The 22,777-nt window shown below is 40.8% G+C and overlaps 1 protein-coding gene across 2 annotated transcripts; it reads right to left on the reverse strand.

Annotated features, from left to right (window-relative positions):
• Positions 1–982: 982 nt before the first annotated feature.
• CPB2 (carboxypeptidase B2) lies at positions 983–14,181 on the reverse strand. Of its 2 annotated transcripts, XM_057374723.1 has the most exons (11): positions 14,064–14,181; positions 10,640–10,715; positions 8,499–8,623; positions 8,299–8,407; positions 7,681–7,782; positions 7,023–7,127; positions 4,400–4,516; positions 3,872–3,962; positions 2,491–2,693; positions 1,387–1,471; positions 984–1,268 (listed from the first exon to the last, which is right to left on the reverse strand). In XM_057374723.1, the coding sequence occupies exons 1-11, from the start codon at positions 14,138–14,140 to the stop codon at positions 1,084–1,086; spliced, it is 1,275 nt and encodes a 424-aa protein (XP_057230706.1). In that variant the 5' UTR covers positions 14,141–14,181; the 3' UTR covers positions 984–1,083. The 2 variants fall into 2 exon arrangements, with proteins under 2 accessions (XP_057230707.1, XP_057230706.1); XM_057374724.1 differs by lacking the exons at positions 8,499–8,623; positions 10,640–10,715 and having other exon boundaries at positions 983–1,268; positions 8,299–8,435; positions 14,064–14,143.
• Between the last annotated feature and the right edge of the window lie 8,596 nt (positions 14,182–22,777).

Below are 22,777 nucleotides of genomic sequence, written 5' to 3' on the forward strand. Positions count from 1 at the left end.
CCCGGCGGCCCTCGCGCCGCCCGCGCCGCCGCCGATGATGACGACGATGACGACGGCGGTGACGTCCGAGTTGGAARGGCGGTGACGGGAAGGGCGGAAGCGGCAGCGCCGCCATCTTGGGGGCGGGGAAGCGCCCGGCTCCGCCTCACGGGGTGGCAATGGGGTGGAGGAGGCTCTGGAGCGGGCCGTCAATGAGCRGTGCCTGAGGGAGGTGGGCGTGTTTAGCCTGCAGGAAGCTCACGGGAGACTTTATGGTTCTATACAAACACATGAAAGGAGGGTGTAGGCTAGTGGCGGTCGGTGTCTTCTCGCTGGCAACAGCTGTCAGAACGAGAGGATGTAGTCTCAAGCTGCACCAGGGSAGGATCAAACTGAACATTAGGAAGTAGTTCTTCAGAGAAGATGTGATTAAAYATTGGGATAGATGCCTAGGGAGACAGTGGAATCACCGTAGCTGAAGGTGTTTCTTTCTTAAAAATCCAAACCTGCCCTATTTTGGTTCAAAACCATTGCCTTTTGTCATAACACTTTACAAAGGTCTTATAAATGTTTTCAGGCCGGTGTTATGCTGCAAYATACTCTTGGCTGCAGGGTGAGTGGACTTGGCTAGTTGTAGTGGAGGAGCCTGTGGCCAGCTCCATTTGGTGGTTTGACCATTTGTGTATCCTCACCTTAATGGGAACATCCTTTCTGTTTGACTGTGGACACAATGAGTAGGGTTATTTTCTTGTAGCAGTATCCTGTAACAACTCAAATGGCCTAAATGGGGGAATCTCTTCTATGGATGGAGTCYGCCCAGTATGCCCCATATCAGTCCTGTTCTCCTGGTGTTTCCACCATCTAGTGGGACATCTGTGCTATTTKACCCTTACACTGCTCTCTCTGTATACATGTGGTGCAGTGCACTACCATTGTAGATGTAGGTATATAAGTATGGCTGTAAAAATGAYGTGTTCTAAAATACCGGGGGTGCAGTCATTCTGGTTTTGTGCCTATGCAGAAAGAATTTTAATAAAGGAGCAAGCTTTTTTATTGCATTTTTATAACTAAGTGCAGTCATGCTGGAATAAATTRTATTCAACATCACAAATTTTGAAGAACATGTTGAGCTATCTCTTTGACAGCAGAAAGTGCTTCTAAGCAAGTTGGCTTGATCTCTCGAGAAGGAAGCAAAAATCCGTAAGTTCCTGTGTCCCGAAGCTCAAAGGTAAAAGAATATTTAATGCCAAGATCATAAGCCCAGTCATCAGACCCTCCAGGAGCTAAATCTATGTGAGGAAGGGAAAAAAAAGAAAAACTGCCTGAAACCAGAACTTCTTCTGTACAAAAGCTGATGCCAGCAAGGATATACTGTCATGCCTTTTGTTGCAGTAAAGTCATACTTACAGATTGTTTGTGCACCAGCACCAGGTCTGTAAGTTTTCCGAGTTGTCCTCTTTATAGCTTTAGCTGCTTTCTGTGCCAGACTTTCCTGTAATTACACAAAAGATTATTACCTTTAAGGCGTGATAATAGTTAATATGTCTAGATATCTATGCCGTTAGAATTTGCTTACACTGTGCTCAGGATTTTACATTAATTAAATAATCATATAAAAGGTTCTGAAAAACCCACTGAATGTGGTGRAAGTTTCCAGCATATGGCTATGCTACAGATTGCATTTCTGCTGTAGACAGATAAAAAGTATAGATGGGACCTTTTCCCCACTTCTGGTGGTAAACTGTTGTCAAACCATTTGTTCTCATTTGTCTCATATTTTTTTCTTTTCTGCCACAGTATTTAAGTCACTCTTTTTCAAAGTAATATTGACAAATAAGGCAGGAAAATACTTTAATTGTGAGAACCCTACTCTTAAGCCATGGAGAGRACAAAAATGCCCAGAATCAGTCACCTTTCTGCTTTAGAGGGAAAGAATAACTGTTCTATTTTGAACTCTGCTCTTTTTAGTAAGAGTTTTTACTGTGTAATTTGGTGGCTCAAGAATGTACAGTTCTACATTTCAGGATATATTTTACATCCTACCATTAAGACCAATTCAAAGAAGTATGTCTAGAAAAAGCCTTAATAAAAGTAGCAAGTGTCTACCAGAATACCTCTCATAGCTTAGTATGTGAAGGGTGTTTTTGAGAGTCACATACCCAAGTAATTCCAGAATTTTTGTAAACAGCACAACATAATGAGGAATTTGCACATATATATCTTTTCAATATGTCCTAAACAGCAGGACTCTGCTCTTTTGGCTAGGTGTTGTTGATATATAATGAATCTGCAACAAATATTTCCATTTTTTCATAGTCCTCAGAAGCAGCTTGCTGACTTACACATTGCTAGACCAGCCCAGACTTTTTAAAGTTTTTAAGAATATCAAGAAAAATGTCATTTCCTAATTCTTGATCCTCACAGCACAGTGGCCCCCTCATTGCAAGATTATCCAAGCTGGGTAAGTAGTTCTGAAATAAGTGGGAAACTTCCAGAGGTGGGAAGACTTACCAGCTCATCATGATCTTTGCTTTTGTTCATGGTGTAAGAATATGGAAATAACACCAGTTGGGAGTAGGAGTGAATGGTTATGTAGGCTTTAATGGTGTCTTTGTGGTCTCTGACAAAACGAGCCACTGCTTTCACTTCAGGTTCAGACTCTGGGTAGGGCCCACAGTACGTCTCCTTGCATTCATAGTGAGATGCTCCTGGACCTTTAAAAACAAAAGTGTGCAGGTTTGCTCCTTTACTTCTTCCCTTCTCTGCATCTCTGTTCATCTAATGAAAGAGCAGAGTATGAYGCTAATAGACAAGAAATAATGGATTCCACCATGCTATGGAAAGAATTCACATGCTTGTAGAAATCTGTGCGAGCCTACCGGGATTTCTCATCTACTATACTCTTACAAACAAACAAGGAGAAGGTGTGGAGGAAAAGTATTCRAAGATTGGGTAAAAAGTCTTAGAGGAGAGAATGAATATGCTTCATTTAAAATCATCACATCGCTGTGAGATCAAATTTTAAAATCTAGAATTACTACAGGAAAAAGGCAGTTCTATTTATTATTTAATCTTGTGGGAAAGCAAACTCCCAATGGGAAGCTGAAGAAACATCAAAATGAAAGTTTTTAAGAAAATCTAGTGCTGGAACAAGTTATCAAGAAGACAAATAGGATTCACGACTTCTGCTGTCTTCAGTAAAAGACCGAGTAAGTTTCTAGAAGCAGTTGAGATCTTCAGGGAAAAAAATGCCTGTTCTTCTTGGTATAATAGCCATGGATGGTTTAGCAATGGACTACAGTGACTGAAAGCCACATAGGACTTTAATGTCACCACTGAGTGAAGTCAGATCTCATCTACAGGGTAACATTTCAAGGCAGCTATTCTGCAGACTATGAAAAATCTTGTCAAGTACTAAAATGGTTGCATTAATTAAATATGATGGAGTCTTCATAAGAAACACTAAGGGCCAAAAAATCTTAGCTAGGCATTGTGGGAGGATGACTGAGATGATCGGTTTGTACACACTGTACCACAGTGRGGCATCTACTCAGCTGGATAGTTCAAGAAGCCTTGGGTGACATGGCAAGGCCCATCTCTTCCTTCTTTCCTCCTTCCCACCAGCAGCCCCCCCAGGTGTGTCTTGGTGGAATGCAAGGGGCTCTGTTGTGCTGAGGTTGTTCCATGGTGTGTCATCTGGAGAGGAAAAGTCCTGAGTCCCGGAAAAAATCATCTAAAGCTGGGAAAGTTTTCACCAGTTCATAACAGATACTCAGCTGCATTTTTCTTTGTATTAACWTTAAGGAACAGTAGATGAAAATGTTTTCAAAATAAAGAATTTTTAAGGCCAAAAGTGAGGCAGGGGTACAATAGGAAGAAAACTATGTCCTACCACACCAGTGTGCATCGAAATTCCTGTTCATGTCAGTACCAATGCACTTGCTATTACTGTGTGAGGAGCGGCTTTTTCTCCACAGCCGATTCTATGGGAAGAGACACATAAACTGCGTTCAAGGAAAAATGCAGAAGAAGTCAATCCACCACCTGACTTCCCACTTGTGCCTCTACAGTTATGTGCTAGTGAAGACCAAGGAAGATTCTAAAACCACAATCTGCTTGCTAACAGGGCTGGATGATAAAAGGAAATGTTGGGTAGGATAAGAAGTAATCACATCTGCTCTGATTTCAGTGGAATTTGGACTGTGGAAGGATGGCAGAAGACATACAGTTTGGCCAAATATGTAAGTTTAGGAGCCCAAATCCAACTTTCTGTGGGCAAAGATGCATAAGTTCCAACCACAGAATCAGAGCTTGGGGGTGTGCAGTTCCAAGATGAAAACAATGCCCTAACCAGGCACAGTATAGTTCCCATAATAGCAAATCAGTACATTGCACAACCTGCCAAAAAAGGTCTACATACAGAGGGGTGGCTCCATGTGTACTCATAGCCATCCACATTTATCACAGGCATGACGTAGAAATCAAAGTGCTCCAGAAGTGTTGTCATGGTCTGATCTCTCTCACGCACATGGATTGCCTATAAAGCACAGGGGAAACATGAAAAGCGTTTGTAATTGAGATTTTCTTACCTTCCTACAAAGGTACGTGGTGGCATGTGTAAAATAATTGTGCAATTATCAGAGCAGTCTACCTGGGTCTGATAAGGCTCATCACATCACAGAAAATTGACAAATAGCAAAGTAGCTCTCTGTTCAGAAGAGCCAAGGGGAGAAATTGATACATTCAGAGACACTGCAGCCCTTTACTGTTAGTGGGTGGTCATGAGAGAGAATTGAGGCCTATTAGTAGGAAGGTTTGAAATTTTGCTGCTTTTTATTAGTAATTAATTAGTAACCCTCCCTCCCAGCCAAAATACAGCAAGCCCCAAAATAACAAGTAATACTTCAAACGGCTGCCATATATAACATTTTTTCTGGTTGCATTGTGAATTTAATGCAACTGTATGACAAGAGTCAGTAAGAGCTACATTGCTAATGTTGCCTCACAGCTTATTTTGAAGGTTTTGGTGATACCTAACCTGGTCGTTGGTCTATGACAAAGAAATAAATTTTAGTCTAGAAAAGTGGGTTTGTAACTATTGGAATAGTCTAAGTCCTTCATCGTAATTTTTTTCTTTATGCCTTATTTAGATAACCATCTTTCATTTTAAATCCTTCCCTATTTTCCTCAGGCAATGGGCTTCCTCTGACTAAATGAGAAATGTCAATCTTTCTACAATCTTAAGGACAAAATTAAATTATAAAAAGTCGACCCATTATAAAGAATGCCTTGGGTTTGCTGGGGGAACTGATGATTTTAGTGTGTGGGCAGATGTGTATTAATGTCAAATTTTAAAATGTTACTTCATAAAGTGTTATAGAAACAAAATTTAAATTTAAGCCATGTAAATTAGATCAAAAGGATGGAGAAGCTAAATGTTCAGCTTGTTACTTCTGAAAAATGCTGCAGGGACGTGTCACTGGCAAAGTGACAGCACAGCTGGTAATTATTTGGAGCAGCATGAAAAGGGCAAATGCATTTCTTTCCAGCAGAACCTTGAAAGCTGGGATTATCAGTGGTCACAATGTACATTCAGCTGAATCTGCCCCAAACTCCTGCAATATCCTTTCAAATGTTTTAGGCATTGAAGTTTTATAGTTGTGACTGATTACGGAAATAAGTAAGTTTATTAGTTTTTATTATTATTATCATCATCATCTTCTTAATCCACATTATTTAGTTCCATCATGGGCAAATCATAACTCATGTTTCAAAGACTCAGCTATGTTGTTTCTCTGACTATAGTACTGGTGACTCTGAAGTCTCAGTGTTATCTACTAGTTTATTTTTACTGTGAACTTTGCTTTTGTGAAAAAGTAATAATAAATCTCAGAACATTAACTGAGCAAGATGGGCAACCTTGAATGGGCCAGAAAGGCCTCAGAAATCTTTTCCTGGTCCATATCAGGGACTAGGCCAGCAGCTCAGCATAAGGAGTTGAGCAGAGATGCCTTAAGTCCAAAACGACCAAGGCAATGTATTTTAAAATCCAGGTGCAAACTGYGGATGTTGTATCTTTTGGCGTAGGTTTGTTTACTCTCCTGAGACATGTAGACATGAAAGATACTAAAGATGTGACTATTTGTCTGCAGCCACAAGGTTGGCTAATCTAAGACCATCCCATCAGTGATTAATCTACAGGCTCATCCCATCAAATGATTCCCCAGTTTCCATGAACTGGTACTATGGCTGGATGTTGTTGGTCATGTTCTGGAGGTGTGAATGGGGATGTCACTAGCAGGGATATACCTTCAGAAGAATGTGGTTTATATGGCTTTATTCTCTGCAGATCCAGAAAAAAAAGCAAGAACACAAATTAAAAACAGAGTCAGGAGAAGCAATAGCAACAGCTACAGGAGTAGGTGGTGCATCACAGCAAGTGGATTGCTGGTGTGAAGCTATACCATATCTGAAGCAGGCAAGTGTGGGGGCATCTATTGCTCTAGGAAGACACATAGGGAAGAGCCGGAGATTATAGGACAGCTTGAGCTCACCCTGTGTGTTTTCTGATCTGATCCAGGCAGTGCCTGTTGCAGCAATAAGGACACAAGTCACCAGGTGCTGAGTGATACGGAGCCAAGTCCACTCCTGGAATCCATGTGGCGGTACCGACATAGCCTTAGTAGATTACCAAGCATGTGCTTTTTCTGGCATGCCCTCTCCATCCTTGACCATTCACAATGAAAAATGTCTCTGTTGAATGCCCATACTTTCAAGTTTCTTTCATACTTGATAATAGATGTGATCTCCTTTGCATTCGTTTCCTATGACTTTCTGTTTCTCTCTCACACATACTCCCTATCTACTGACATGCACACACACTACTATGCTTGCAGCTTAGACACAAATATCATGTGTTATTGTTGTGGAAGTAAATGGATTCAGGCTTTATGGATCCTAGAACACAGTTAGACAAAGGCAAATGGCATCAAGATTTTTTGCTTTGCTTCGAACGCAGTAATCTGATGTGTTTATGTACTCACATGACCTATAAACCACAGGCAAAAAGCAGGAGAAATCCATTCTCTGGCATGGATACCACAGTCAATCCATATAGCATTTTTTGATTTTTCATGGCTTTTAGAAATCTGACAAAAGAGAAATCACATTCCAATGTCATCATTGTAAAGGATACCACATAAAAGTGCAAGTGAAAAGGTAACCAAGATGGAAGAAGAATCATCTGTCTTGCAGGAAGAGCTCAAACTGGTCCTGGGGCAGGATGCASCTCTTGCTTATGTTTGTGTGCAGTCAGGGAGCCATATTCAGACTGCTTGCCAAGACTTAACACAGGCACCAAGACTACAGCAAGACCTGAGCCCAAGTTAGTCTGTCATCCGCTGTGCRATGAAATGAACTAGATTGGCTTCATCATCCACAGAGGATGGTATCCACTGTGCCAGTATTTCATGCCTTTGGATGATGGCCTAGATGTGGTAACTTCTTTGTGACCCAGAAAGGAACCTACTCTGGTCAAATGTGTTTGCATTGGTAATGTATCTTATAAGAACAACTTAGGAAACTTCTAAAAACCACAAAATATAGGAATGAAGGTATAGATTTAAGGAAGTTTCCTGGCCAAGCCCCACCATTTGCTTACAGTAGCAGTTGGWAAAGTTTTGCAGTAAGTCACAGCCATACCTTCAGAACATAAAGTGGTCGCTTTTCAAAGGATGATCCAATRTATATTTTCTGAAGGAGATCAGAGTGGACTTCCACTACTGCTTCCATCCAACGATATATCTGCAAGGGTGAAGTTAGTAAGTAGATATTCTCTCTATTGTTTTCTTTCATGCCTGACAGTGGTCTAGATTTAAATTTGTTCTACCTCCCAAAATCTTTATCTAATGGGAAAATTCTGCCCACTTACCACTTGCCTGACTCTAATTTCTCTTTMAATAGACAGTTACAGTCACAACACAGTCCAAGTGTAGCCCTGAAATTCTTGTTTAGGTCTATTTGTTTAAATTATTATTGATTTCACATTTTAAATATTTACATGTTTGTTTTGCAACTTTATTTTGCTTCTGTATTGACTTTCTTTGAATGACAGTTTAAGTCAATACATGTATAAGAGATTTTGACTGCTACTTCTTTCTTTCTCTAAGAAAGCACTACAATAAATAGAACTCTTGATTTTTGAGCAATACAGTGGTAATTATTACCCGTTGATGATTTATTTCCCTTTATCTTCATTCTCAACCAGGAGACAARTTTCACCCTTTGAGTCTATAGATGTTTACAACAAAAGTATCTTACTTCTTTCATTGAATGGTAGTTTTCATAATATGAGGAAGATCCACGAGGACTGACTGTGTCATTTACAGTCTGTTTTTCAATAATTCCTTCAACATCTCCCATCAAGACTCTGAATAACAAAGGAAGAGCACAACCTCCTGTTAAATAAATAACAAACAACTTTACAGAATCATTCATGACAACAAGTAAAAAATACATACTTGTGTTGGATGGTCAGTTGCCTTAACTGAGCTTTTATGCTATTTATGTTGGATGCCCTGACATAGAAATGGACTTCTCTGTCCTTGTCGATGTTTTCAACYACAACAGGTTGCCAGAGAATGACCTACAAAGTTTCCAAAAACATTTTATTTTTTTTTAACTGAGGAAAGAAAAAATATTCTTACTAACATTTAATAAGCATTTTGAAAATAATCAAAGCATATGTTTTCAATTTAAGAGATATTGCTCGTAGCAAGCAGTTTCATATTCCTTGTGATGTGTACTTCTGCTGCTTCTGGAAAAGAAATGTGTGTATTTAAGAAATGTTTATAATGACTTCTGCACATAAATTCATAAATCAAGAACAAAGACAAGAACATAACCTTTTCTGAGATAGTATTTCTAGTATAATGGATATATTTTGCTGGCTGTTACGTTACATGTTTTCAAGTCTGCTGAGAGTTATTTTCCCTGAAGGTATTTGGGGAATTAATGAAGATGAGACCAGTCTTTGTAGCTATTGTATTCTCTGATGACTTTGATCAGGGAGAAAATTAGTGCCAGAAGGGCTTTGAATATGTCAAGTTGAAGAAGCAATACAGAGATTAGAAATGAAAAAAAAATAAGAAAATTAGATTCTTCTTAGTAAAATTAAATATTTTACCATAATGAAATCAGAAGCCAACATATTCAATAAAAGACTGAAACTTCAGAACCAATAATACAGAAAGATCTAGGGATGACAGTTAGTAGTAAATTAGGTGTATATTTAGAGCATGAAAAAGTCAACATAATTCTTGGATGCATTTTTAGGGCACGAAGTCACCAGACAATAGTGTGTATTTTTTTCCTTTCTGTTACAGTTGCATGAGGAATATTGTATGAATGATAAATGGTAAAGTATTTGGCCCCTAGATGTATTACTACAAGATACTACAAATGGCTGAGCTTATTTCAGTGTAGCCATGTCAGACATTATTGGCAGAGTAGTGACCGACAGCATCGCAGGCTGAGCATTGTTTTTGCTAAATTGTACCCATTAAAATTTGTTGCTAGGTATTGTTTGTGTCTTCCCTTTCCCTTCTCCTTTGTCTTTCCTATTGCCTTTCCTTTTGCCATTCCTATTCTGTTTTCTTTTTATAACTTGCCCAATTTATAGTCATGGATACACATTGTCTGGTTTACAACACATGAAAAATATTTGGTTTACTTATTCAGATAAATGACTTGGAAGAAACCACTACAAGCCGCTTCTGCACTGAATGTGCTGCTGTTCTTCTTCGTGACTTCTTGGGGTTCCTGTGTGCAAGGAAGTGAAGAATTACAGTAGTAAAAAAAAAAGTGGAGAAGTGGAGGTTTATATTGGTACACAAAAAGAGATGGATATGGGAGTTAACTTGTGAAGGTGGAAAAGAGCACAGAGGGGATTGGACGATTCTAGTAGGAACAGCAGAAGGATTTTGGGTGGGCATAAAAYGAACAGGAGTCAAGAAAGACAGAGAAAGACTGGTCATAGATGCCTTAAAAGCTCTCAGTCATCTGAAACACAGCTCCAGCCATCCTGTGAATTATATTGATCGAAGGAATGGTTACACTTTTGTTGCAGTGTTAACTTCAAACTGGGAGGGTGTGATTGGACAAGTGAAGAGTAAGAGATATGTCAGTTWAATTAAATACTCTTTTATCTAATGAAAGATAAAATTAATAATAATACAAAAGTGTTATTTAAGGTATTTTTATCTTCTAGAAGCTACCTTTAGAAAAATACCACAGTCCTGCTCTTCAAATGTGTGCAAGACATATAGGTCAAGATCATACTGCTCAAAAGTGTTGAGGTTCCGTAGCGAATGTATTTCTACTTACTGTGTGTTGGTGATTTGCCAGTTTTGCAGTGCCTTAATAAACATAATCAATTGCAGAAATGTGAGCTCTGATATAATTCATTACTGAAACATGGAGGGGTCTCCTCATGTAAATCAGAAAACAGTGGAGAAATGAAAACCAAGCATTTCCTGACTTGATGTATTAGAACAAATGAACRGAAGTGGGCTAGATCTTTCTTGGGAGGGAGAAGCAGTATTAGGGTACTTGGGGTGAAAATCTGGCCTACAGTTCAGAGAGAACAGAATAATCTGTTTACCTCAGTCGTGTTCAGTAAATCCTGAAGAGCTTCAACTTGTTCATCAGTTTGTGGGAGAGCCCACAAAACTTCATCCCTGAAAAGCAAAGGTATTTAGGAAAAGCAGGTACTTGGAACTCCAGTTCATGCAGAAGTGGAGAAGCAGGCTTGGCCTATCTCATCTTTCYTGGCTTGGCTGCCATGAACTCAAAGGTAATCCAATAGTGAAAATTCTGAGCCCTATTCCAGTCTCTGCATCTGCCAATCAGTAAAATCCATTYAAGAGATGGTGAAGGGTTTTGGTAGCCAATATTTACCACTTGACACTGAGATTGCTCCTGGCAGCTGGCACCAGCACCACAACCACCAGCTCCAGCTAATTCACAGTGCAGGAGCGCCAGTTGAAAACCAGTTTAGAACAGGAAGATGGCTCTCCTGTTGTCCCCTGAGTTTCTCAGTCTCAGTCACTGTTCAGCAGAGACATCAATCCTCTCAGYCTGCCAAAAGCCCTCCCAGTTTGGCAAAAGCCAAATGTGATGTTATGTAGATGTGCATTCCTACTTCAGTCAAGTTTTTCTGCCAGGTATTGTTTCAGATGATCTGCACCACTGTACCCCCATCTCTGCCCAGTAACTTATATTCCCCTTCTACTTGAAAAATGTGGTCTGGATATGCTGTGCATGACATAGTGCTTGCCAGCTGCTCCATGCTTGACCCCATGCTTGGTGACAGAATTGAAATTCTCTTTCTGGAAAGGAAAAAGGGCACTCAGCATTGAGCACTGATCATCAGTGTCCTGCAAGCCATGTAGTTAAAAATTGCATTGGACAGATAATTAAAATAATTTGTGTGTGTAGAAGGAGATTTAGGGGAATGTCAGACCCCTATTTCCATTTCCTGGACTGGGGAGGCTCTCAGCCATCTAATCATGTGGAACTGGTGGCACCATATAAACCAGGCACAATCAAAGTCCCTGCCAGCTCTGTCTGCAAAGACTGTCCTGAAAAGAAAACCRGCAGCGCTCTCAAAACGAGAGTTTTCAAGCAGCATAACATGATTGTCACAGCTTGTTGCAGTGACTGATTTCAAGCAGAAACCTGACAGCATCTGGCAACCAGGTGATTCATCTTTACCTCTAGCCAGGCTCCAAGCAATCCCTGTTGTTTCTCATGCAGAACCAACAACATGCCAACACTGTTTTTGCCTCCACCATCATTTGACAGAACATTAAAAAACAATCAGGGAAAGGCAAGGTTGGCAGTTTGCCTCTGTCTTTAGGTAAGTGCACTCCAAGGTGTGTTTGAGGCTATTTGAAAAATTAATTTGTCTTCTCATAGCTGGGGAAGTATTTTCACACAGGAGCCAAGAAAAGGCCTGCTGCATCTGGTTTCATTGCACGATTCCCACAGCCTGAGAGCACCATAATGAGGAAGACGATGTGTACTTGTACCCCACCATTTGTTGCACAAATATTTCATCCGAGTGTGGATGAAGTACTGAACAGGTTGTATGATTCCTTTATAGCTCTTGTCATAAGACCTGAATATATGGAATAAGCTGGTCAAAATTCTGCCCCTGCACTTCRGTGTGGTGAGTATTAACAGCCAAAACTGTAATTGTTGGCCTTCTCAGTTCCTCTCCTTTGATTTAATGTTATACACTCTTTCATCTGTCTTCTGCCCATCTGTCTTCTGTAGAACACACCCAGACAGAAGCTTTAATTAYTGCCCTTATACCAAGCTCAGAAACAACCGTCTATTCCCAGCTTCCTTGCTCTTCCTGTTGCCCCTGTACTGGTGGACCTGGTCATCTTAAATACAACTCTTTTCCCTCTGTTCTCATGCTCTYCTTCCCTGATTGCTCTTTGAGTTTGTCCTTGAAAAGATCCTTCTCATTCCCTTCTTCCARCTTTCTGCCAGAGGCCTGCTGTGCTCTGTCACTGTTTTCCATCTCTTTTTCCTCTCCCTTTTACCTCTTGGTAAATAGAAGTCCTGCTGCCATTCCCACACTGCAATACACAAGTCTTACCCTGTAACTATGACGCAGTGAGTAAGATACATTTCACTTCATTTTAGATGGGTTTGATAGCTTCATCTGAGCTAGGTGCTGTCTTGATAAAGAAACATGAGCTTTAGGGGGTCTGGTTAACCAGAGCTCATTTAGATGTGTGTGCTAACCTGGAATGAATTGCCTTCTAAATAYACATATTTTTCCCCCAGTAGCTGTACAGAAAGGTGAAGGGGAATTGTTCCCATGCAGACCTTTGTAAAAATTCCACATAGTCGGATGAATCTCGTTATTTTAGCCATTTTCGTAACTGGGCTGGGAGGGTTAAGCTCCTGCTTTCCAATGGGAAATGGCATGTTCTTCTTTAAGAGTCAGATATTCAGTATTCTATTTAAACATGAAATAAATAAACCTTCAAGTAGCACAGAACAATATTGTTCCACCAAATTCCCCTAAAACCATGTTTGTTTCCCCCTACTTTAACCCTCAYGCCTCCATAGGAGCCCACAACAAAATATGATTGCAACACAAAGGGAGAAGATCTTTTTTTTTTTTAAGGCATTAACTCAGTGGTGTTCACCTTTCACAGGTCTGCAGAGTGGTGCAAAATTGCAGAAGGGCTGTGAGAAATAATTCACATTTTATTTGTGTATTTATTTGTGTATTTATTTGTGTATTTATTTGTGTATTTATTTTAGTTCTGGGAGCAGGTTGTTTTAATGCTAGGTTTTTCAGCTTTGCTTAAAATCACCACATAAGAAACTTATCCTTTTAGTTCTACTTATTAAAACATTTCAAATTTTTAAATCAGTTGTGCAGGCAGAAAATAAAAGCACTTTGCCTGTCTTCATCTCTGACATATGTTCCCATGTTTTAAGAAAGCATTTGGTTTCAGGGCACTTCTGAAGTTTATCGATAGGTAACAATAAAGCTGCTTCTGAAACATTGTACAAATACCAAATGGTTATTCAAAAATGATTTATGCCTGGAAAAACCATCACAAAAGCTGCTTTGGAAAGAAAACAGATTGTTAGCACTTTCTAAAATGGTTTCTCTTTCTACCTCAAGAAGTAATTCATTTAAGATCTTGTTTTAAAGCAAGTGAAGCAAATTTTTTTTTCCCATTAAGTTTCAAAATGCCCTTTATTGGCATTCAAAAGTACTGAATGAACAGACTTGATTTGCACTTAGACCAAAAAGAGTAATCTTAATATGATTAAAAACATAGGATTTATGGATGCAAAGAAGACTTAAAATAATTTCATTTCCCCCACCATCTTTATGTTAAATTGAACCACGTATCCAATTACATGGGCAATAAATATATGTCAGCCTTTGACAAATGTTTTCTCATGTAACCGGGAATTATTTTGCATCAATACTTTCCCTGTCCTACACACTACACTCTAAAAGCCCAGTAACATCAGTAGATATTTACCTTGGAATAGTGAAGACATAATTCTCTTGAACCAAGATGAAAAGGGTAAAAAAGAAGAGGTAAAGCTTCATCTTCATGRCACCCACAGCAGAACCAAATGCAATAGGAAAGCCAAGGGTTCAGGACCCACATTATTGATTTAAAAATCTTATTTAAAGAGTGGTTAAAATTTAATACTGCCTCTCACCTCAACCCCAAGATCCTGGTGGCTGAGTCAATATGACAGAGCTCCCTGGGGAGGGGCTGCTCATATTGATGTTGTCCATGTGCGAGAGGTTAAAATACATTTTGGACATTTTCATATTGACAAATCACTTTTTCATCTCTGTCTTTGTTTTATTGTAGCTATGAACCACAGACATAAGAAAGAACACCAAGCAAAAAACTTTTGTGATTCTCTAATATTTGTGGAGGTCCAGCAGTGTGCTCTGCATCCAGCTCTCTTACAAGACATCACAGCCAAGCATGAATCTGGTTCAGAGCAGTGGGAATGAGGTAAAGTCCAAATAGAAAAATTTAGAGCAGGGAAGCTTCTTTTCCTGTTCTTTGCTAGCAGAGAAAGCAAGGAGCAAGTGAAACGTATGTTTTTGTGRTGTTTTAACATCCATGTATTTTCCTTGTGTCATAGTGGGTTAGCTTTTCAAGAAAAAGTACAAGCAAGCCTTCATCTCATTATTATTAATTTTTGCATGCCCCCAAGATTTGCTTCCCAAGTCTCTAACCACAGTTATCCATACAGGACATGCTGGAAAGCTGTGTGAATTTGACATGTCCAGAATTGATGATCTCCATCTATGTTCTGTGCTTGAACAGCAAATTCAAGCTTGACTAAGACACAGCTTATTATCATGGTTTAAGTCCTCTTGCAGAGGGAATTCATTCCAGACAAGGACTGAGGAGTGAATCAATATGTGTGTGATGGGGACACTAGGRAGCCTAGACCTGGGCATGAATGAGAAAACTAAATTATTTCATGCCCAAGGTGTAGCTTAGGGTTATAGCCATACCCCTGTGTGAAAAAAGCTTGGGAACAAGCCCTGGAGCTAAGGTTAAATAATGTGAATTAGATTGCATCCATGAACAGCCTCTAGAAAAGCTCTGGAGTGGTCTGGATAAGAGACAATTCTCCAGCTAGGCAGGCAGGAAAGCCTTTGGAYGTCAAACACAGCCCTGGTTTTGATGGTTTTGGTTTTTTGTTTCTTTCTATTGTTGTTGTTGTTTGGGGTTTTTTTGTTTTTGGTTTTTTTTTGGTTGTTGTTGTTGTTTTGCTTTCTTTTGTTTCAGAAGCTCTGTCTAAAGAAGCCAGACAGCTGAGTTTTGGATGACTGAAGTCAGCAGAGGTGATCATGCTCCCCAGTGAGTATGCTGGGGTTAATGTATCTGTGAAAATCCACCAACAGTGAAAATCCCCAAACTGGAATCGAGCACAAACCAGACGTCAAAAGCACAGGAAAGGAAAGACTCATGGGAAGTGAAACTATTGATGCCTTACCTAGATTCTGTAGTTCCTATTTTATCTTTTCTAAATATTGTTCAAACAAACAGGAAGTTCTGGTAAGGTACAGAGGCCATTCCCAGCAAGGGCAGCAGGCAGAATTCTGCCAGAAAGGTTGATTTTTAAACCAGTGGGTCAGAAGCTCTTTCCTCACACAGACAAAAGGAAGCTGTCAAAAAAAAAAATACAGGATCAAATACAAATACACATGCTCATTTCATCTGGGAATGTTTCATGCACAGACAGGAAGAAAAATTTGATCTGCTGAGCTAGGTTTAACAAAAGAGGTTGAAAACCTGATGAAGCTGGGTTGCTGGTATTGAAGGAAAGGAAAGAATCATATCTCTACATGTCTCAGAGTGTTAATTAAGTGGGAAAAGACTTCTGCTGTCTACCCAAGAAGACAGTTTTAGACAAACAGTAGTTTTAAGAAATTTTTGAATGCTGGTTGCTTTTCCAGTAGATTCTCCAGTTTATTTCAAAGAGACAGTTCACACGGTGTTTGAAAGCTGCTGATTTCCTACTTGCTTTTTGGGTTCTGGAATTCACAGGAGATATTTCATACAAAAAAATATAAAAATGTGTGTTTGAGGAAACTCTACCTACAGCAGTAAAATCTTTTAATAACCTTCAAGAATTTCTGAGAACTTGGGAAATATTTCCCAGGTAATCTGGGAAGAAAAATGCAGTCCTAAAAAAAACTGTGAAAGGTAACTATAAAAATAATTGAATTAAGAAAAAAAAWTCATTTTAATAATTTTAGCTGTTGCTTCATTTTTTCCAAGTAATTTTAATGATTTTATTGAAAATTAACTTCCATTTTTATGCTCTGTTTTTYAAAACCTGGAGGAAATAAGATTTAATTTAAAAACTGTTGTAAGGTGAGGTTTTAGTTGAATTTGAGGACATTTGAAATCCTYCTTTCTTGAACAAGTTTATTTTTCTCTAATTGGGAAATTAATCAAAACTGATAATTTCCAGCAACCCTTTTAGCTTCTGCTGAGTCAGTATTCCCTGGTGAAGAGCTGCTTGATCAAAAATTCTGTTGGAGTTCAAAGATTTTGCTGCACCTGTGTTAATTATTCCTTCTCCACTGCCTAGTCCGTGGGCTATGCTGACCTGATGCTTGCAAGTGTTGCCATAGCAAATATGRCCAGAAGCCTTGTGAAGGCTTCAGTTGTGTTGATTTGTGTTAACTTTTAGAGTGGCTTTGGAAAATCCACAGGCTTTTATTCAAAGAGGGATGAGTAGGTCTAAGCTTTCAGAGCAGATAACTGACAAAGTATTCTCTTGATTTCTTTGCTGAAGATTACCCATCTGGGAATTAGGAGCGGCAGTATAGATAGCCTCCTAATGCCATTGTTGTATTGCTTTAAAAAATATAATCACACTCTAAAGGCAGTACTAAAGAGATGTCCTCACTCTTTTGGCTGAATGCTGTCTCTTCTCTCCCTCTGCACATTCATATGTAGTAACAGCAGTTACCCCTGGACAGAGACTGGGTGTTGTACCTCTCCCAGACCAGGCTCTGGCACATCTTTGTGTGGTGGTTTAAGAAATCAGTGCCCAAAACAGTGGCAGCAGAAGAGGACAGGCACCCATGTCCCTTCTAAGTCAGGGTATCTATCATTGCTCAAGCCACCTCTGCACCAGCACGCGCTGAGATGCTGGGCTGTGCCTGGTCCCCATGCTGGGCTCCAGCAGGCTGCTCTTTTTGGTGATGGAGAGCCAGACCCTGGAAAGCTCTCAGATAAAACAAGTGAAAGGAGAAACATTTTGAACTGCTGCAGCCAGGTGGTCTCAAGCAGTTGCAGCAGCACTGCTGCGTAATCCTCCGTGACTCTCATGGCATTCCTGGTTTTCATCAACCCAAGTGTCATGAGATTTCCTTTATACTCAACCAGGACCTAAGTGTGGCTTTGCTCTTTGATCCTGGGGCTTGCAGAGTATCCAACAGCAAGATTTTAAATAACAAGTCTCACCCTGCGTTAAGATTCTTTGATCTGAGCCTRTATTTGTGTGCGTGCTAGGCAGGTGCTGTCTGTTTGTAACAGTAAACGTGTTAACAAGCACTTAGAAGGAGCGGGAGGAGCAGAGGTCAGCTGTTATCAGCCGCAACATACCTCAGATCCTTTTCCTTGTTTGGGATTAGCATAGTCTGTTATGGTTTTGATCCTCCAGAATCCTCTTGTTTCCAGTTAATCAGGGAGTCCCTCCAGGGATGGGTAATCGTGCTGAGGCATCTGTGTGACTGAAGCAGAACACAAAAGCCAAGTGAGTCTGTACTGTGCTCATTGGTTCTTTAAATTCAGATTCAAATGCAAAATAACCCACGTAAAACGTTTATAGGCTYTTGCCATTTTCTTCGTATATTATCRCTACTGATGAGGCCAAAGGTAACCAGTGAGCATCCTTTCCACATGAGGCAGAAAATGACTGAAATCTAACTAAACTCTGATCTCTGTTGCTCACTGTGCGATGCAGCTGAGTGCTGTTGCTCATGAGCCGTACAAGGATGCAATTAGTGTAACAGCTCTTTATTATGAATGTGGCAGAACAGAATTAGAACTCAATTTACAAGTCCCCCTTTCAAACCCATTCAGCCGTTAAGGCCGCATCATCTTTCAGTTTTCCAAGGCATATAATTGATAAATGATTTCTCTCTGCACACCTCAGCTCCTCATCTTTATTCATGAATCAATTAATCTCCGTAGGACACTATGATCATTTACATACATGGCCAATGTCACCAACCTCTGTTATTTCATCCAGGAAACAATTTTGCAGCCCATGAAACCACCACGAGGGGAAAATCTGGACTTTGTCTAAATTTCTCTGATTCTGGCACTTCTCTCTCATTCTCAAATATAAAAATCAGATGCTGCCTGTGCTAGAAAATGATGGATTAACCTGCGAGGAAACAGACCTCAGCAGTGTTTTTCAATCAAGGCCGATAGGTATGAGCAGAGGCTGAATATACATTTTTCCTCCGCATTGTTGAGGACTCGGTTGTGCCAAACTATTTTTTTTTTTTTTTTTTTTTTTTTTTTTTTTTTTTTTTTTTTTTTTTTTTTTTATYTACACTCTTTTTTTTTTTTTTTTTTTTTTTTTTTTCATTTTACTCTCTTTGCTAGTCAGCTTCCTTGGGTTAGCAGAAAGAAAGATGCTGTAGTGTATGCATGGTTTGGGATAAGAGGGGAGGTGTCTATTGTTTAACACTTTGTTCATGAGCTCTGTTTCCTGAAGGTCTATTATAAATTGCCACCCTAACAACAAGTTGTCCAGGTGACTCACATTTGCTTTTTGCCAGTACACATTGACTTACTTGCCAATGTCTTAACAAGGAGCACTTGCAAGGCAAGATTAATTTTGGTGAATGGAGGATATCAAAGAGAGCCCCAGGATCATTCCCAGCAGAGCTCCTGAGCACTTGAGGAAGGTGTCTGCGTGCCTCCTAYAGACAGGACGCTTTGGCCAAGCTGCACGGGAATGGATGCCCACCTGTCTCCCTCTCAAATGTCAAAGATTATGTGTGCACGTATCCAGGACACAATTACCCCTGGAATAGCCCAATATGTTCTGCTTGTCTCAGAATGGATCAACAGAATTTTCTTACTTCTTTGCACTCCTTGCACTTGTTTACATTTCTTGAATGGCATTTGGCAGAGATTAGGAGAGTGGATCTTCCTTCGGGTTTTTGGAGAATGATGGAACCTGTTTGAAGGATGCCAGGGCCTGTTTGAGGATGCTGATGAAGAGAAGCTCTCTAAGTCAAAGCTCCTGCCCTCTTTCATTCCCCCCTCTCAGCTAGTGTGGTTCCCACTGCCATCAGTCTGTGCAAGCAGATCCACACTGCAGAGACACCCCTCACTGTTCTAGAATCTGGCTCCAACAGCAAAATTGGGAAGTTTCTACAAGCTTGGAAATTTTCTAGAGGCATTTGACTGTTTTGCAAGGTCTGATCACTACTTGGATAGCATCACCCCAGGTAGGTCTGACAAGCATTATGGGGCACTGAGGCCACATTTCCCTGATGCCAAATGTGATTTGACAGTGCAGCAAGCAGAGGATGTAGGGCTGCTGGGCCGGGCCTGCATCCCTCCTCAGGAATCTCTGTTATTTTTCCCTGCTGTGGCTGATTGAGCCCTTCACTGTCAGGTTACTCAACCACAGGATGGTTTCACTGGCACCCAAGCAAACACAGGCCTTGAGGAGAAGGCACGGCAAGGCTGATGCTCCTAAGGCTTGTTCATCACCTGTCACACATGCAGGGTGTTCTGCTCCAGGGCTACAAAATCAAGGGAGGACACATTGCTCAGGGGCTGATCAGAGTGTCTCCCCATCTCAGTGACAAATGGACACGTGCTCTGAGGTGTTCACTTTGCTCAAATGCAGGAAAGAACAAGGACAACTTTACAGGCAGCCAGAGATGCCTGGCAATGGGAAGTTGCTTTTCTGCCTGAGTGGATCAAAGCACCAGTGCACATGTGAATCACCTGCTAGGAGATTTCCCAAGTGGAYGTGTGGGGCTCCTCTCTGTGCTTTTTGTGTTTACAGACGTTTGTTGCTGTATTTCCATAGAGTTTTAACAAATGCTCTAAATGGGTGCCTGTCCTGAGGGAGCTCAGTGTGTCTAGCATGATTGGTTATGTAGCTTTCTGCTCTTTTCACACATTTCAGACATAGCATGGCAKGTGTGAATTCTAGCATTTCTCAGCTTTGGACAGTTTATTGTGGATCTGGAATAGTAATAGTAGGTAGCACTCTGGTAATAAATTAGATTTCCTGTAAGCACTGTTCCCTTGGAAAAATTATCAGGGCACAAAGTAAATAAGGTGCAATGAAAAACAGTGCTTTAAAAACACAGTAATTTTACTTAGTGAAAACTAAGACTCAGAGATGTGTGTTGCTTTCAGAGCAGCACAAGGGAATGACACGGTTTTACTGGTGGCAGAAGAGAACCACCGCACTGGTTGAAAATTCTAAACRAATTTATAACATTGTAAAGTGATGTTGGTCCTAATTCAGAGTTKTCTCTGAATGCTGAGCTGAACAAGCAAGTGGACAGTAAGGCCTGAAGTCTGTGATTAGGCTCATAACAGAATTAAGCCGCACTTGGAATGACAAGTGATGTCAGGTTGGGGTTTTGGTTTAATTCCAGCCCTGGAGGAAATAGAAACAACCCTGTCTGTAAAAGAGCACTGCAGTCAGCCATACTGCTCACTGTCCCTTTTCTAAGGGTAGAACACACCMTTTCTAGCAAGGATAGATGATTTACAAGAAGGTGTAAAATCTTCATCATACACCTAATTATGCTTTACTACACTATGGGGGGATATTTCCTTCTGAGTCCATCTGGTRATCAGACTGTACCCTGAAGCATGTGGATTGATTGCCCTCATGGTTTTTTCTCCTAGTTAGTCTAAATGCTGATGCTTTATTTTTATTCGTATGAATTTCTAAGTCTTTTTGAAGCATTGAAAATTATGATTAATTGTGCAATGAAAATCAATAATAGAAGTGCTTACAAAGCCAGCTTGATTTGGGAGTGAATCCTAAGACAGCTGCTTTCTCTGAGAGTGATGGAGAAAKTTGGAGAAAAGCAACAGCAAAAAAATCCAGATCCTGGTGGGTATTTTTGGTGACGTTTGTCATAGGCTTAACCCCTTCAGCATCTGCTGAGAGCTTATTACAAGTTAATAAAAGCAAAACCTCAAGTGCATCAAATAAATAAGAATACGCAATTAAACACAAATTCACTGAAAAGTTAAAATATTCATACTCCTGTACCAGAAAGCAGTTATTCCCACACCATCAGGGCTATGACAGATTCGTTTTTCAAGAGAGATTCTGGAGATAAGGATGAAGATCTGGTGAGTATTTCCTGTAGTATCCCTGCCAACAGCTCTTACTCCCTGTCGCGCACCGGCGGGTGCTGGCGCTGTGCCGAGGGTTTAGTATCCAGTTTTTCCTCTGTTCCTCAGAGGATCTCGCTCCTGCCGGCGGCTCTCTAGGAGTCCGGGTGGAGTGAGTGCCACCTCGTGGTTAGCTCTCCCTCCTGCGGAGCTGAAGCTGGCACTCCTGGAGATGGTGYTCTTCCCAAAAGCAGCCTGCGGGCAGAGGACTGGCCACGAGGGGGGCTGCGTGCCAGGGTGCCCGGCTCTGGTGCTGGGATGCCGAGGAGGAGGACGAAAAGCAGCCCCTTTCACAAACCATGATTCAAATAACAGCATGCATCACCTGGGCCCTCTCCAGAGCCTGAGATAGAGGCGGCTTTTGCTCTCCAGGAAAATGACTTGTGGAARTGCATGATGGAAGCCTCCTCTCTCTGCCTATTTCAGCAGGCTCCTCTAAAAATCCTTCCCCTGTGTGAAAAGCTGAGTTGCTAAGAGCTGGTGAATGGAAAATGCTTGAAAATCCCCTCTACTCTATGGGGATAGCAAGTGCCTTCAKTCGTTTGGGATCAAGGGAAAAGCCATCCTTCTCACCCTGCCATTTCCAATCTGTCATCTACTCCATCCTTCATGACTGCCCCTGAGTCTGGGGGGAGATCATCTCCCTGAAAATAGGAACCCAAAGCAGGGCTGTCTTCAGGCAGGATTGCCTGRTGCTTTCACATCTACACCATCTATCCAACCAAAAATGGCCCCTTCAGTTTGCAAACACACACAGAGTACCCGGTTGTCCCACCTGAGTGATGTGCTGCAGTCTCAGTTTCCTCTCTCTGGTTTACCTCTGAAGGACTCCCGAAGTCAATCACAAGAAGAGAGCAGCTGCCTTTTCAGGGCCACCCCTCTTCCTGGGAAATAAGCTGGGGTGACATCTCCATTGTGTAACACTTCAGATGTTCTCCTCTGCCAGCACTGGGAAATACTGGGACCAGACAGAATGGATCTTAGGATGCTGCRCTTTTCTCATCCTGTATTCAATACATTGGTTCGTAAGAGGAACAGGGCAGTCAGGTTTGATCAAGAACAGGATCTGGCTATTACTGCAGAAACAGAGCAGCACATTTCAATTGCACAATGCTTAAAGAAGCAGAGGGAGAGAATGGGCAGAGGAAGAAAATGTTGGGCACTGTACCAAATGGGGAAAATCACACTGCAAGTCCCGCCAGCATGTCCCATCTTTGTCAGTGTCTCCGAGTGGCATGTTCTGAAATGGCCTAGGAAATAATTCTTTCCATTCTCTGCAATCTGTGGTAGCAGTAATAATACAG

Source organism: Malurus melanocephalus, unplaced genomic scaffold (genome assembly GCF_030028575.1).
Source record: "Malurus melanocephalus ecotype Western Australia unplaced genomic scaffold, MMel_1.1 scaffold_231, whole genome shotgun sequence".
Lineage (NCBI taxonomy): Eukaryota > Metazoa > Chordata > Aves > Passeriformes > Maluridae > Malurus > Malurus melanocephalus.